General features: G+C 40.5%; 2 protein-coding genes across 8 annotated transcripts in view; one reads left to right on the plus strand and one right to left on the minus strand.

Annotated features, from left to right (window-relative positions):
• ppp2r3b (protein phosphatase 2, regulatory subunit B'', beta) overlaps positions 1–1,882 on the plus strand; it is a 60,528-nt gene extending 58,646 nt beyond the window's left edge. For all 5 annotated transcript variants that reach the window (XM_021578654.2, XM_021578652.2, XM_021578655.2 and 2 more), the window contains one exon: positions 638–1,882. Coding sequence is in view for 3 of the 5 variants with exons in the window: in XM_021578652.2 (XP_021434327.1) it covers positions 638–758 (121 nt within the window). In the remaining 2 variants the exon portion in view is untranslated. The remainder of the gene's footprint in view (positions 1–637) is intronic.
• A 14-nt stretch (positions 1,883–1,896) lies between these two features.
• Positions 1,897–16,792, minus strand: part of si:ch211-269e2.1 (cohesin subunit SA-2) — a 46,989-nt gene continuing 32,093 nt past the window's right edge. For 2 of the 3 annotated variants that reach the window (XM_021578649.2, XM_036958523.1), the window contains exons 18-32: positions 13,911–14,003; positions 13,360–13,446; positions 12,577–12,777; positions 12,375–12,451; positions 12,171–12,258; positions 11,914–11,994; positions 11,697–11,789; positions 10,672–10,846; positions 9,157–9,296; positions 7,739–7,840; positions 6,079–6,233; positions 5,724–5,852; positions 3,719–3,930; positions 3,527–3,605; positions 1,897–3,230 (exon numbers count right to left, since the gene is read on the minus strand). In XM_021578649.2, the coding sequence (XP_021434324.2) occupies positions 3,098–3,230; positions 3,527–3,605; positions 3,719–3,930; positions 5,724–5,852; positions 6,079–6,233; positions 7,739–7,840; positions 9,157–9,296; positions 10,672–10,846; positions 11,697–11,789; positions 11,914–11,994; positions 12,171–12,258; positions 12,375–12,451; positions 12,577–12,777; positions 13,360–13,446; positions 13,911–14,003 (1,845 nt within the window). In that variant the 3' untranslated portion in view covers positions 1,897–3,097. The remainder of the gene's footprint in view (positions 3,231–3,526; positions 3,606–3,718; positions 3,931–5,723; positions 5,853–6,078; positions 6,234–7,738; positions 7,841–9,156; positions 9,297–10,671; positions 10,847–11,696; positions 11,790–11,913; positions 11,995–12,170; positions 12,259–12,374; positions 12,452–12,576; positions 12,778–13,359; positions 13,447–13,910; positions 14,004–16,792) is intronic. The other variant, XM_021578651.2, reaches the window with a different exon arrangement.

The following is a 16,792-nucleotide window of genomic DNA, read 5'->3' on the forward strand; positions in this document are numbered from 1 at the left end:
GTTGCCAAACCCACTGTCTCCAGGTCATCTATAAGTCTTTGCTAGGTAAAACCCCGCCTTATCTCAGCTCACTGGTCACCATAGCAACACCCACCCGTAGCACACGCAGGAAAATTTCACTTGTCATCTCCAAAGCCAACACTTCCTTTGGCCGCCTTTCCTTCCAGTTCTCTGCTGCCAATGATGAACGAATTGCAAAAAAATAAAAAATCACTGAAGCTGGATACTTATAGGTCCCTCACTAACTTTAAGCATCAGCTGTCAGAGCAGCTTACCAATCACTGCACCTGTACACAGCCCATCTGTAAATAGCCCCCCCAACTACCTCATCCCCATATTGTTTTTGCACCCCAATCACGCCAGTGTTAATGCTAAATTGTAATTAATTTGCCACTAAGGCCTATTTATTGCCTTACCTCCCTAATCTTACTACATTTGCACACACTGTATATTGACTGTACGTTTGTTTATCCCATGTGTAACTGTGTTTGTCGCTTTGCTTTATCTTGGCCAGGTCGTAGTTGTAAATAAGAACTTGTTCAACTGGCCTACCTGGTTAAATAAAGGTACAAATGTTGTTTCAATGTTTTGTTTCAATGTTGGAAGAACTTCTCTCTCGCTCATATATTCCCTGTAGGTATGACAATGCTCTGAGTCACATCTCCAGTGAATTGTGTCTGAGGACAGAGGAGAGACATTTCTTTGAGATCCCCAACCCTCACTGCAATCTGGACTTGGATGAGGACGACTTTGAATAACTAGCACTGGGAGACCAACAAAACAGGGAGAAGAAGCGGCTACGGGATACAGGACATTGAGCAGTTGAACGCCAAACCAGAACCACAAACGTTCACACTAAACAATGGTACAGATACGATCACACAGTAGTGAGTGACGGTCAAACGGCTAACTCTGAACCAGACACTTGTCAAACTAGGGATGAAAACAAGCGCTACCAAACTACAGGACAAACATCACACGGTTACTTAGTGGAAGCTGGCAGCCACAGGAACAGGAAACGCCCACCAGACTCTAGTCAGAGGGGGAAGTAGCATCTTGATCTGCCAAACGATGCAGGTGCCGTTACCAGCTCTTACCTTTAAGTAGAGGACACTTCAGTCCATGGCCTCAAAACCGCCTCACGTTTTGCCTTTTCTTTCTTTACTCAGTTAAGTGACAAACACATTGTTGCAACAGTGATAAGAAAGGTGCTGCCATCATCTTAGCAGTGGTGTTAAACATACCTTAATGTTTAAATGCTGGTTCCTACTGGGTCCTGGCTCAACACTTTTTGTTATGTGGTGGCTCGCGAGGCAATTCAGGGGGCCTTGAAGCGTAAAACATTTAGGAGATCCGAGAGACTTTTAGGTGGGTCGATCACAGCATGAAATTTTGGTAACCATTAGACAAGAGCCACTGCAGCACACTTGAATTATTAAGTTCATATCCCACATCAATGACAAACATTGTTTTGTTACTCATTCTTAGGAATTGGCTAATTCAACATTCCAGAGATATGAACCATATTGAGTCGTTTCTGGTCCGATTGCAAAGTAAAAAAGGTGGTACGGTCTACCTGCTGGGAGGGGCAGGGTAGTAGAGTGCTTGAGCTCAGTCCAAATGTCTGGCAAGGCACAGACTGTCTAACTGTACAATAGAGTTCATCAGTATAACATATTCTGTGTCATGCTTTTTTTTGTGTGTGAGATGGAGTTATAAATTTGAAATAAACTGTAAATATTTGTTTTGTGCTTGCTGTGTTGCAAAATAGGTGGTCAGATGTTTTTAAATATCTGACAAAGTACTTTAATACAGGAAGTAAAATGTATGTTTTGTTCAATTAAAGAATGAAAAAGATTGTGGCATTTCTTCATGGAAAGAAGCAAGAGCATTTTGTGTGAGTGATATTTATTGATGGTACTATTTCCAATGACAAGTCAATTAAAACAGGTCTGATCAGCTACTATGACCACACACACCTTTCCAGAGCACACTGTTGTGTAAAAATCTACCATTAGAACAACAAATAAACAGTGGTGTGTTTCAATAACGTAGGTGAGATCTAATCCATAACACAATCACCTAGCTAGGGCACATCTGACCCTAACCTCTTATACACACAATATGCTTATTTTATCATCAAAATAGCATTTGCTATTAAGTTGGCATTTTCATGAATATGCTTTTAGTGTAAAAACGAGCCCACTAGCGTTCCCTAAAAGCTGTTGATATAAACAATTGAGTCATTCTTTCGTATCTAGAGGGACTTTTCCCAAGAGCGAAGTGAAATATAACAGCACCAGCAGATACATTGGTTTCAATACAAATAAAAAGAGCTTATATCCATAATGCACCACATAATTGATTCCAGGACAATGGAGGTACTGGGTAATTAGTCTTAACCTACCATTGGTACAGCATCTTCTCTAAGGAAGACTGTCAAATTGTCTACATGGGCTGGAAGCTGTAAAAAAAAAAAAAAAAAACTTTTGTCAAAGAGCCAGTTCTATTTTGACAGTTGGTTTAAATAAGATTACAGAAAAATACTCCATGTCTCATCTCCTTTCCTACATCTGGATGGGGGAAAGGATACACCATATTATTTTCTTCCTCTTTCAAATCAGAGCCATGAAGGAGAGGAAGCAAGACCGTTGTCCCTTTTTGATAACTAAGATGCGTATAAGGGTGTTTATTCCATCCTTGACCAGACACGACCCCCAGCCACCTGTGTAGATATCAATAGGTATTGGGAGTTATAAGCAATATGGTACTACCACCACATCCTTTCTGATAGGAAAGGTGATAATGTTTGTCATATTGCTCCCATCCATTTCTATATCGACTCATCACATACGCTGCTGCTACTGTTATCGTGTTGCCTAGTTATATTTAAATCGTTACCTCGTACACCTACACATCGACTCGGTACTGGTACCCCAAGTTATCGTTACTCATTGGTGTATTTATTATTATTTCACTATTTTCTCTCTCTCCGCATTGTTGGGAAGGTCCCGTAACTAAGCATTTCACTGTTAGTATACACCTTTTGTTTACAAAGCATGTGACTTTTTTCATTTTATTCGATCCATCTTCCAGTTCACAGGTCAACCTCCACAGTGTCCACATCCAATTCCTCGTTAGCGTGGAACGGCTCCTCTGATATCACTATGGTCGGCGGGGGTTCCCTGGCGATGGGACCAAGCTCAACCTCTGGCTTCCTGTCCTCTGGGCTGACCGGGTCAAAGACAAATATAATTAATAGAACCATTATACTCTATGGTAAGAAACCCTGCTTGAATTGCTTTTTATTTTTAATGCATCCCTTCCTGGGGAGGCAGTCACTGATCTGTACATGATTGAAGAAGGAAACACTGCCTTCAATCATTCATTGTAAAACGGAAAGAAATGTATTTGAAAGGAGTAAAAACTTGGCCAGAATTGGGATCAGTTCCATCTCCAATCCACTTAATTCAGGGTTAGGGTTGGGATAAGTGTTAAAAGTCAGGGTTTGTGTTAGGGTTTCTACCTTGTACTGCTGCTGGCCTTATGGAGCCTCCTTACTTTGGTCTCAGTAGAGGTAAGAGCAGACGGGGACCTCATGTCTCCTATCAAAGACAATATACATTGCTCAATCGAATAAATCCTATACAAAGCAGTGCAATCACTCATGGAAGTCATGATCAGAAGGTCCCTGTCTTGACATCATCAAAGTACCTACCATCAGCAGTCGGGCTGTGTCTGACAGAGGGAGAGCGTGAGCGATTGGCTAGAGACGGTTGCTTTAGCGTATCAGAGCTGATGAAGGACACAGCATCTTCCCCCTCAGCCCCAGTAGCCAATAAGGAGGCTCGGTAGTAGATGAGTGGCAGCCAACACTCCTCTCTGTTACTGATGATCTGTTCACTTATGTACCTCTGTAGGTAGGTGTAACTGGAGGGAGAGAGGGACAGGTTTAAGCTAGTCCACTGACATACAAACAGTCTTTAAAAGGTCCATTGCAGCCATTTTTATCTCTGTAGTTACCAGAAATGAGTTAATATTAAGTACCTTACTGTGATTGTTTTGAGTTAATAATGGTCAAAAAGAAACACATAGCTTCTTAGCAAAGAACAATTTCTCAAGCAAAACTTTTGCTAGGATTGTCAGAGTAGTCTGAGTGGGGAGAGAAAGTGAAAACTAGCTGTTAATGACAGAGCAGGTTTGGAACTCTGTCAGACTATTTTGGTGGGATGGAGTTCTGGACTGCCTGGTGACATCACCAGATCTAAAAAGGCATTATTTTCAGTTTCACAGTATTATTCCAGCCCCCGTGTGGAAATATATACAGTACCAGTCAAATGTGGACACCTGCTCATTCAAGGGGTTTTTATTTGTACTATTTTCTACATTGTAGAATAATAGCAAATACATCAAAACTATGAAATAACACATATGGAATCATGTAGTAACCAAAAAATAAGTTGAATCAAAATATATTTTAGATTCTTCAAAGTAGCCACCATTTGCCTTTGACAGCTTTGCACACTTTGCATTCTCTCAACCAGCTTCATGAGGAATGCTTCTCCAATGGTATTGAAGGAGTTACCACATATGCTGAGCACTTGGCTGCTTTTCCTTCACTCTGCGGTCCAACTCATCCCAAAACATCTCAATTGGCTTGAGGTCGGGTGATTGTGGAGGCCAATGTCATCTGATGCAGCACTGTCCTTCTTGGTCAAATAGCCCTTACGCAGCATGTGTTTTGGGTCATTGGTCCTGTTGAAAAACAAATGATAGCCCCACTAAGCGCAAACCAGATGGGATGGCTTATCGCTGCAGAATGCTGTGTCAGCCATGCTCCTCCTCCATGGTTCACGGTGGGAACCACACATGCGGAGATCATCTGTTTACCTACTCTGCATCCAAAAATGTTGAAACATCAGACAGATTTCCACCTGTCTAATGTCCATTGCTTGTGTTTCTTGGCCAAAGCAAGTATTCTTATTGGTTTACTTTGTAGCAATTCAACCATAAACCTGATTCACGTGGTCTCCTCTGAACAGCTGAAGGTGAGATGTGTCTGTTACTTGAACACTATGAATCATTTATTTGGGCTGCAATTTCTGAGGTTGGTAACTCCAATTAACTTATCCTCTGCAGCAGAGGTAACTCTGGGTCTTCCTTTCATGTGGCGGTCCTCATGAGAACCAGTTTCATCATAGAGCTTGATTGTTTTTTTGCGACTGCACTTGAAGACACTTTTCAAAGTTCTTGACATTTTGCAGATTGACTGTCGTTTCTTTTGGCTTATTTGTGCTGTTCTTTGGTCTTTTACCAAATAGGGCTATCTTCTGTATACCACCCCTACCTTGTCACAACACAATTGATTGGCTCAAACGCATTAAGAAATTCCACAAATTAACAAGGCACACGTGTTAATTGAAATGCATTCCAGGTAACTAACTCATGAAGGTTGAGAGAATGCCAAAAGTGTACAAAGCTGTCATCAAGGCAAAGGGTGGCTACTTTGAAAAATCTCATATTTTGATTTGTTTAAAACTTTTTTGGTTTCTTCATAATTCCATGTGTTATTTCATAGTTTTGATGTCTTTACTTTTTTGTTTTTTAATCTACAATGTAGAAAATATGGAAAAACCCTGGAATGAGTAGGTGTGTCCAAACGTTTGACTGCACTTGGCCTTTAAGCATGTTATACATATACAGAGAAGAGAACACACACTTACACAATCTTTTTGTCTGGTCTGAGGAGCTTGCTGGAGAACTCGCTGAGGATGGTGAGGTAGGAGAGGTACGGAGGAGAGGGCTTCTCTGCTCTCTGGACAAAGCCCTGAAAAACAAACTCTATACCGTCCCTTCACACACACAGAGAGAGGAAAAGTGAATGAATGACACGAGCGCATTGAGCGTAGGAAATGTGCTAAAATTTTTATTATTAGTATAATTATTCTGAGTATTATTTTAAACAAATGCTCATAGTACTGGTGTGGTGAAATGAGGCCTGGGAAACCATGATGAATAACATTAAAATGGGACGTGAGTGTGCATGTATGCAAGGTTACGAGGGTAGTGTTTACCTACCTATGGATCAGAGTGAGGGACTCTCTGGACTTTGTCTGGTCCCAGCCAAAGGTGAGAGAGAAGCGTCTGGCCAGCTCCTTGATGCTGCTGAATGTTTGGACACCTGAGCTACAGGTGACTCCACTGTCCTGCTCCTGCTTCAGACGCAGGAACAACTGAGGAAAAAGTGACAAGAGACATCACTGATCAACTTGTTCACAGTTTTGTTCAATTCATGTCAGCTGAATCTAACTCAGTGTACTTTACTCAATTTAGTTCAGTTCAGATAAGCTCAGTTAAATCAAATCCAACTAAAATCCGATCAGCTCAATTTAATCAAACTCAGATCTCTCCCTCATTTAGACCTGAATGATATTTGCCATCCATTAGCCAGCCAACTAAAGGACAACACATATGCTGAGTGAGGCCAAAAAGAGCATCGCCTACAAGCCACCCCTCCCTCCTCTGTGGGATCTACCATTAGGCCTTAACCAGGCCTTTATTGGATAATATAATATCTAAAACCTGGAGGCCTGGATAGTGCCAAAATGTCACATTTCCCAATTTAATTTATTTCTCAATAATTATTTTGGATACAGATTTAAAGTGCATGCAAAATATCCTTCTCCCAATAGATTTCATTTGAGGAAGAAAAAAAAAAAAATATTCTAACAATTCTGGATTATAACCAAATTATGATAAATGTACTATATTACGTATTGGATTACTAAAAAATCCAACGTTTACATTACTGTGTAGTTTACCAATAAAATGGTCTGATGGTGAAGTGGACATACTCTGTATTCAAATCACAAAAGACAGAAATGACCGACCTACAATACATTTTAATACAAAGTTAGCAAAATAAATAATCGCTTGCTACCAGGGAAAGGAAAATATCACCCTGGTTAACTCTCTAGTCATATCCCAGTTGATTTATTTGTACAAAAAAAAAAAAAAGATTTTATTTGGAACGGTAAGCCAGACAACATTAAACGAGCATATTTATATAATGAATGTGAATTCAGACGGCAGAAATGATTAAATATTAAAGCATTAGACCTCTCACTAAAGGCTTCAGTCACACAAAAGATATACTTACATCCAAACTGGTTCTCTGGCAGATTAGTAAGAATGGCTGACCTAGTGTTTACGAATGGTCTTTTCCCCTTCAGATTACAATCTCTCACTTTCGGTTATTTGAAAATGTAAATGTAAAAAATATAGCTATTTTTAAAACAAGCCATAGAAAGTTGGTTGCAATTTCAGTTTAATCCACCAGAAAAGACAGAAAAATAACAAAGATTATGGTTAAACTCAGATATATTTTTATCAATTAGCATATATATTTTTTGGAAGAAAGAAAATGCGGTATAATCTTTGTAGATTATAAATAGGACTGGTGGAGGGTGGCTACTTTTAAGAATCTCAAATATAACACTTTTTTGGTTACTACATGATTCCATGTGTGTTATTTCATAGTTTTCATATCATCACTATTATTCCACAATGTAGAAAATGTGTCCAAACTTTTGACTGGCACTGTATGTATACATTTGTTTTTGAGGGGGGGGGGGGGGGGGGGGGGTTGTTGGAATGCGCCATGGAGGGTAAAGGGAAGGTTGAAATATGACGGAATAAAAAGAGGTGAAGGGGTAGAGTCAGAACAACCCTGGCCCACCTGTTGCAGACAGAGCACCAGCGTGCGAGCACTCTCTATCTTATCCATCTGCCGCGTTCTGCTCAGAGTCTCCTTAATGATGTCACCAAAGTTATTATAATACTGCAGAGAGAGAGAGAGAGAATATCAGTGATGAGGAGACAGTCATGTCAGAGCCTTTCATGTGGCCTCTGCCCCCTCGCCCCCATCACTACAGATAGCTGTATCACTGCGTGTGTGCTTTCTGCTGCTTGTCCCGCTCAGAGAATGTTGATGACCTTACATTCCCTATAATGCTGATGTGCCACACAAAACATAAAACTGGGATATTCATACCTGTGTGAGAATTCTGATACACTGTTGTAATGTACTGCTCCTATAGTGGTGAGGATGAGGAGGGGTGCTATCCAATATAACCCTAAATCTAGGTTTCCGGTGCGGTATTAATGTTCTACCCAAGTAGAAAACATACAGTGTCTTCAGAAAGTAGTCACGACCCTTGACTTTTTCCACATTTAGAATTTCTGGATTCAATTGAGATGTGTTGTGTCACTGGCCTACACACAACACCCCATAATGTCAAAGTGGAATCATGTTTGATTTTTAGAAATTAATTAAATAATAAAAACCTGAAATGTCTCGAGTCAAAAAGTATTCAACCCCTTTATTATGTCAAGCCTAAATAAGTTCAGGAGAAAACACGTGCTTAACAAGTCATATAATAAATTGCATGGGCTCACTCTTTGTGCAATAATAGTGTTTGCCTATTACCTCATCTCTGTACCCCACACATACAGATAATTGTAACAATTTCAAACACAGATTCAACCACAAAGACCAGGGAGGTTTTCAAAAGCCTTGCAAAGGACACCTATTGGTAGATGAGTAAAAACAAAAAAAACGGAATATCTCTTTGAGCAATCAATACACCCAGCCACCTTTCAACAGGACAATAACCTGAAGGACAAGGCTAAAATCTACACTGGAGTTGATTACAAAGAAGAGTGATTGTTTCTGATTCACTTAAATCTGCGGTAAGACTTGAATTGTTGTCTAGCAATGATCAACAACCAATTTGACAGAGAGTTAAGAATTTGGAAAATGATGGGGAAATATTGTACAACCCAGGTATACAAAGCTCACAGGGGATTTTTGCATTGACTCAGGGGTGTGAATACTTATGTAAATTAGCTATTTCAGTATTTAATTTTCAATAAATGTGCAAAAATGTCTAAACATTTTCTACTTCATCATTATGGGGTATTGTGTGTAGATGGGTGAGAAAAAAATGATTTTTAATCAGTTTTGAATTCAGGTTGTAACAACAACATGGGGAATAAGTCAAGGGATCTGAATACTTTCCGAATACACTGTATATATATATATCCCTTGAAATATGTATATTGTATGCAGAAATCACTTTGTGATCGTAGCATTACCTTCATGTAATGCTTAAAGAGATCAGCAGCCATACTCATCTCCAGCACCCCGTGGACTATGAGTTTACAGAAGCCTGCCAATAAGCTCCTACGTCTGTGGAGCTCCTCCAACCTCCCCTCGCCAGACTCTACATCACTACCTGAGAGAGACGCAGAACGAGTAAGGGGAAGAAAAAGGATGAGCGAGAGGAAAAGCAAAAAAAAAGAGAAGAAAGAAAGCGGGGAATGAGAGACAGATGAGAGGGAAAGAGTGGTTTAGTTAGTTTCAGGACAACGGGTTTAACAGGTGGAAATAAGTGACAACATGCAACTATAGTTATGACACCATGTGGGTTCAATCTTTCACAGAGCCAATAAAAACGCTCGCAGAGGTGAACCAAAGTTAATGCTATTTTCTCACGGAAAAACATTGCCCTTATTTCATAACTTAATGCTTTTGCCCCGAGACTGATCTCCAATCCACCACCTAATAGAAAACAGTGTCTATACTATAACGGCCACGAAGTAAATCAAATAACACAATAGATCTTTATTACATGTTTCAAACCAATAGCCCCATATTGCATTTGTTTGAACATATGAGAAATCCCTTCCTGTGCGCTTATTGACTTATCTGGACTATCCGTGTGAGGACGCAATATGTTTCCCATGAGAAAAGCTGTCATCAAGTACCATTGATTATGAATGCCTCCTCTTGACCATCAATACTCTATACACAGTAAATGGCCCACACAAAAATACATTCTCGGAGAATAAAGCAGTGCATGCGTTTTCTATCGATCCCGTTTCCTTTTTGTTTAAATATAGACATTTTTTTTTTTTTCAAAATAACTTTTCCCACTGTGGAATCTGTAAAAAATATATCCAAAAGCTTTACAAAGCATCCATAGACACGTCACCTAACAAATACTTGGACTAATCTCTTGGACTAATGTATAATGAGTCTGTGGCACTGGGTGTGTATTACTGGCTTTCCTGCACGATTTGAAGTCAACTGTTAGGTCAGGTTTGAGGAGTAGAATATGAAGTGATTTATAGCCTAGGAGCACCTCTGTGTAGATCCATTTAGCTACGACTGCGGCTGTGAATTTAATATCTGAATGTATTATCATGATTAACTTGTAACAGAAACAGGGAGTGAACTGTAAACCTGTGACATACTGTACATCTGTACCATCCTACAGTCTGACAAAGAAAAACAGTGCCATCTGCTGGGGAAAGGTACAAGTGTGTAAGACACACAGGACGAAACAAAGAGACAGAGGTGCTATTTTCTCTAGCCTCATCTTGTCTTACGAATATCATTTTCATCATTATTGCACTCTAACCTGCCTTAGTACATTCCTGCAAACTTTGGACAAACTCCTACTGATTTCCAGTCAAGTTTGGGGACCTGGGGGAGAAGGGGTGAGCAAGTCAGGTAGAGGTATGGTAAGAGGGGGTTGCATTAAGCTCGCTCGCCCTCTCTAATAGAGTATCTACAGTATTCAGAAGTAGAGTTGTCAATGGTCTCACCCCTGCTATGGCTGTCGTACTCTGCTCCAGTGAAGACGTGCTCCAGAATGAAGGCAAGCAGCGCCCTCTGAAGTTTCGGGTCGGGAGTGTAGAGCAGGGGGCCGTAAGACGAGGGATCCCACACTTGCAACTGGTAGTTGTGGGCCGTCAAGACATCACACAGAGACAGGAATGCCTGGGGGGGGGGGGGTGAGAAAGTGGGAGAGGGATGGAGAAAAATTATAAAAAGGAGACAGGAACAAGACAACGTATTAGTTTGTTTCACAGTAAAGAGAGAAGTAGCCAACATTCAGAGAACTATATATATATATATATTTTTTAAACTGACTTGTGGCATGGTTGTCAGAAGTGTTTCTGCTTTAGTAGTTGTCATGATGAATACTAGCTCACGCTAGTTGTGCCCTTCACAGAGAGTGCAGATGAACCACTCAGTGTCAGTGAGGTTATCATACACAGAGATACTGTAGATGGAAAGGCCTGAGCGGTTGAGGACACAATCAATCACATGACCAGTGAGGTAGAACCAATGGTATGTCCCATGGTGTAAGCAGCACATTGTCACATATGCTGGAGCCACCGAAAGGCAGAAACAGAGGAAATAATCATATAAATACTGTTTGTTCTTTAAAAAGGTCTAATAAAATCACATTTTGACTATAGTACATTTTTACTCATGGGAAGAGATTGCTGATAGTTTATTAGTTTCACTAATTATCAGAATGAGGTATTGGGGTGGCGGTGTAACAAAATCACTAAGATGTAAACGATAACAGAGTCACTAGGACAGTGGAATAACAAAGTTCACAGTTCACTAGTCAATACTGATGCACAACATACAGTACGGGTCCATTTAGACAAAATAACATGGAGGCTAGCAGTCCTGTGTTAAGACCCGTTTCATTGAGCCTGCCTTCTGTGGCAGATGGACAGGATTTACACTTTTGTGACTATTCCATTGAATCCAATGCACCAGTGCAGCTGAAGATTTTAAAGGTGCAGACTAATAGTGCTGCGGTGTGTCCTACCTGCTCCTTCACACTCTGATCGTTGTGGGACAGACAACGTAGACACTTCTCACACAATGCTCTCATCTGACTCCTCTGGGCTACGGCCTTTTCCTGCACACACATACACGCACGGTCAGTCATAGCATTCAATACATCTGTCCAACCGTACAAGAAACTAGCTAACTGTAAATAAAGCCGGACTAGCTAACTGTAGGAGGTAATATCAGGTGGTCACCCGTGAGGTCAGGGTTTCTCTACTGGTGTTGAGGTTCCAGAGGACAGAGTAAGATACACACTGCAGAGCTTCCACTGTCAGCTGAGGGCAGAGAGAGAGGGAGGTCAGAGGTGGTGAGGCATGGTGTTCTCAACTGTAAATGCCAAAAGGTTATGTGATGTTCCATATAGGAAGAGCTTGGGGGTTAGTAGGAATGGACTGGTGTGATGTTATTTGACAGAGGGTGACCATAGCTCAGGGCAGGGTATACTATCTACCTGTGTAGGTAATCCACCGTGAATGATCTCCACTGAGAGAAGAGGAAAGACCTGCTCATACAGTCCCCAATGAGACAGGTCCTGGGCACTACAAGAGAGCAGAGCAGGTGTCACATGCGCAGACACGAACGCAGCCATGATCACCTACGTGCATACACGGGCACAAATGCACACACACACAAACAAACGCACACATCATCTTACTTGTGGAAAGCAGTGAGTTTCTTCAGTGTGGATAGAATCTCTCCTGTCTTTTCCTCATCAGCAGTGAAGTTGCCATCCTGAGAAGAAAGAGAGAAAGAGGGGGAGAGGAACATGGCAACAGATACATAACTCAATCGCCACTCTGTCTTAAAGAAACAACATATATTTATGTATGTATTACACATGGCATCTCTGTGCCTACCTGCAGTGCGTCACCCAGCAGTGCTGCCAATCTGTCTGCCCAGCATTGGACCACTGCGTCTCTGCCAGGTCGTGCCAGGGGGTGCCAGGCTGTTTCCTCTCCACACAGGCTGAGGTATGAGCGAGCAGCCGCCTCCAGCACTGCAGGGTCAGTGTGGAGCTCCAAAACAGCTCCCATCTCAGCCAGCAGGCCCGACAACGCCTGGAAGGAAGGGGGACGGAGAAATACTCTTTAAAACAGGGTTCTGACATTTTCTTTCATTTTGGGGGTATAAAAAAAAACACACTGGCATTGGTGATCTCAAACAAATGGTTGGGTCAATACACGTTCAACTTTAACCCCTGATCAAGGTCTATGGACTAAATATGTTTTGGACCATTGAAAGTACTGTGAATCATACAAGAATGCTGGAGATCTTTTCCTTCTCAAATCTGATTTAATAGTCTCACCAGCAGAAGGTGCTAAGAGCCGTCTGCAAACAACAGGATCGCAAAGTAATTGCTGAGAAGTACATAGCTCACATGTCCCGTACACTAATACAATGTAATACAATAAATGATTACTAGTCTTGTCATGTATTTCTCACTCATTCATCTCTATGGTATTTGTTTAACATGTTCTTGTTAGTCATTTACCAAACACTTTTTCCAGACCTACTTAGAATAAGTGCATTCAACTAAAGTAGGTATCACCATCACTGGAATTTTGCATTTGTTGACAACTTTTACAAGAACAATGTAAAAGTGCTGGCTGGCTATAAAGCACATTTTCAAGTAAGCTGACCTGTGGGAATTCTGCATTTGGCGAATCTGGGTGTAAGTACTGAGGTATCTTCAAAAGAGATGCCACAGTTTCTGGGCTCCCTGAATACTAGGAATATAATTATCACAATCATCATATCACAATTATCACAACCATCATCATCATCATCATTGTTTTGATTAGTCTGCACACCAGTTGGTTCATTGTAGCAAAAGCCATGTTAGTTGTGAGATTGTTAGATGGACTATAACCGGTCACCTGCTGGATTGTAATGCCCTCTAGTGGCAGTAGCCTTAACAGATCTTAACTAGCAGGAGGATAAAAAGTGTCATATCAATCATTATGGTCATTCTCTTAACCATCATCAGTAGCAGCATTATCATCAATGTCATCGCCATCCTTTCTGTCATCATAAGCCCTCCTGCACTGGTGTAATATGTTCCCATGAAAGAGTGTGTTTTAATGTGTGTGTGTGTGTGTGTGTGTGTGTGTGTGTGTGTGTGTGTGTGTGTGTGTGTGTGTGTGTGCGTGTGCGTGTGTGTGTGTGTGCGCGCGCATGTATATGTTCTTACCTTAATCAGCAACTGTGGCAGTACCTTGAGGAAGTGTTCAGTGAGTCTGCCACAGTCATCTACCTGAGACTTTTTCTCTCTGGCACTTACCAACTGTCAAAAACAGTGTTACATTTACAAGAGATATAATATTCATTTATTACTATTATTAACCCATCCACCACCCATACACATATTACAAAAACTGCCTACACCACTGTTAAAAAGTTTGGGGTCACTTTAGAAAAGCAACATTTTCATCCATTAAAATAACAGAAAATTGATTCGAAATACAGTGTAGACATTGTTAATGTTGTAAATAACTATTGTAGCTGGAAACAGATGCGTACAGAGGCCCATTATCAGCAACCATCACGCCTGTGTTCCAATGGCACGCTGTGTTAGCTAATCCAAGTTTATCATTTTAAAAAGGCTAATTGATCATTAGAAAACCCTTTTGCAATTATGTTAGCACAGCTGAAAACAAAACTGGCCTTCTTTAAAAGAGTTGAGTATCTTGTCGGTCTATTCTTGTTCCGAGAAATTAAGGCTATTCCATGCAAGAAATTGCCAAGAAACTGAAGATCTGGTACAACGCTGTGTACTACTCCCTTCACGGAACAGCGCAAACTGGCTCAGAATAGAATAGACAGAATAGAAAGAGGAGTGGGAGGCCCTGATGCACAACTGAGCAAGAGGACAAGTACATTAGAGTGTCTAGTTTGAGGAAACAGACACCTCACAAGTCCTCAACTGGCAGTTTCATTAAATAGTACCGGCAACACACCAGTCTCAATGTCAACAGTGAAGAGGCGACTCCGGGACGCTGGCCTTCTAGGCAGAGTTCCTCAGTCCAGTGTCTGTTATTTTTCCCCATCTTAATCTTTTATTTTTATTGGCCAGTCTGAGGTACAGCTTTTACTTTTCAACTCTGCCTAGAAGGGCAGCATCCCGGAGTCGCCTCTTCACTGTCAATGTTGAGACTGTTGTTTTGCAGTCCCACATACCAGTCAAAAGTTTGGACACACCTACTCATTCCAGGGTTTTTCTTTATTTTTTTACATTGTAGAATAATAGTAAAGATATCAAAACTAAGAAATAACACATGTGGAATCATGTAGTAACCAAAAAAAAAAAGTTAAACAAATCCAAATATATTTTAGACTTGATGACAGCTTTACACACTCTTGGCATTCTCCCAAAAAAGAGGTAGTCATCTGGAATGCATTTCAATTAACAGGTGTACCATGTGAAAAGTTAATTTGTGGAATTTCTTTCCTTCTTAACATGTTTGAGCCAATCAGTTATGTTGTGACAAGATAGGGTTGGTATACAGAAGACAGCCCTATTTGGTAAAAGACCAAGTCCATATTATGGCAAGAGCAGCTCAAATAAGTAAAGAGAAATGACAATCCATCATTACTTTAAGACATGAAGGTCAGTCAATGTGGAACATTTCAAGAACTTTGAAAGTTTAAGTGCAGTCGCAAAAACCATCAAGCGCTATGAAGAAACTGGCTCTCAGAGTTACCTCTGCTGCAGAGGATAAGTTCATTAGAGTTACCAGTCTCAGAAATCGGCAATTAACAGCACCTCAGATTGCAGTCCAAATAAATGCTACACAGAGTTCAAGTAACAGACATCAACATCAACTGTTCAGAAGACATGGTCAAATTGCTGCAAAGAAACCACTACTAAAAAGGACACCAATAAGAAGAAGAGACTTGCTTGGGCCAAGAAACTCGAGCAATGGACATTAGACTGGTGGAAATCTGTCCTTTGGTCTGATGAGTCCAAATTTGAGATTTGTCTTCGTGAGTCTTCGTGAGACGCAGAGTAGGTGAACGGATGATCTCTGCATCTGTGGTTCTCACCGTGTAGCATGGAGGAGGTGTTATGATGCTTTGCTGGTGACACTGTCAGTGATTTTTTAGAAGTCAAGGCACACTTAACCAGCATGGCTAACACAGCATTCTGCAGCGATACGCCATGTCATCTGGTTTGCGCTTGGTGGGACTATCATTTGTTTTTCAATAGGACAATGACCCAAAACACACCTCAAGGCTGTGTAATTGCTATTATTTGACCAAGAAGGAGAGTGATTGAGTGCTGCGTCAGATGACCTGGCCTCCACAATCACCCGACCTCAACCCAAAGGAGTTGGTTTGGGGTGAGTTGAGCCACAGACTGAAGAAACAGTAGCCAACAAGTGCTCATCATATGTGGGAACTCCTTCAAGTCTGTTGGAAAAGCATTCCAGGTGACTACCTCATGAAGCTGGTTGAGAGAATGCCAAGAGTGTACAAAGCTGTCAAGGCAAAGGGTGGCTACTTTGAAGAATACCAAATATAAAAATGTTTAACGTGGTTAACAACTTTGGTTACTACATGATCCATATGTTATTTCATAGTTTTGATGTCCATATGTTATTTCATAGTTTTGATGTCCATATGTTATTTCATAGTTTTGATGTCCATATGTTATTTCATAGTTTTGATGTCCATATGTTATTTCATAGTTTTGATGTCCATATGTTATTTCATAGTTTTGATGTCCATATGTTATTTCATAGTTTTGATGTCCATATGTTATTTCATAGTTTTGATGTCCATATGTTATTTCATAGTTTTGATGTCCATATGTTATTTCATAGTTTTGATGTCCATATGTTATTTCATAGTTTTGATGTCCATATGTTATTTCATAGTTTTGATGTCCATATGTTATTTCATAGTTTTGATGTCCATATGTTATTTCATAGTTTTGATGTCCATATGTTATTTCATAGTTTTGATGTCCATATGTTATTTCATAGTTTTGATGTCCATATGTTATTTCATAGTTTTGATGTCCATATGTTATTTCATAGTTTTGATGTCCATATGTTATTTCATAGTTTTGAT

Source organism: Oncorhynchus mykiss, chromosome 22 (assembly GCF_013265735.2).
Source record: "Oncorhynchus mykiss isolate Arlee chromosome 22, USDA_OmykA_1.1, whole genome shotgun sequence".
Taxonomy (NCBI): Eukaryota; Metazoa; Chordata; class Actinopteri; order Salmoniformes; family Salmonidae; genus Oncorhynchus; species Oncorhynchus mykiss.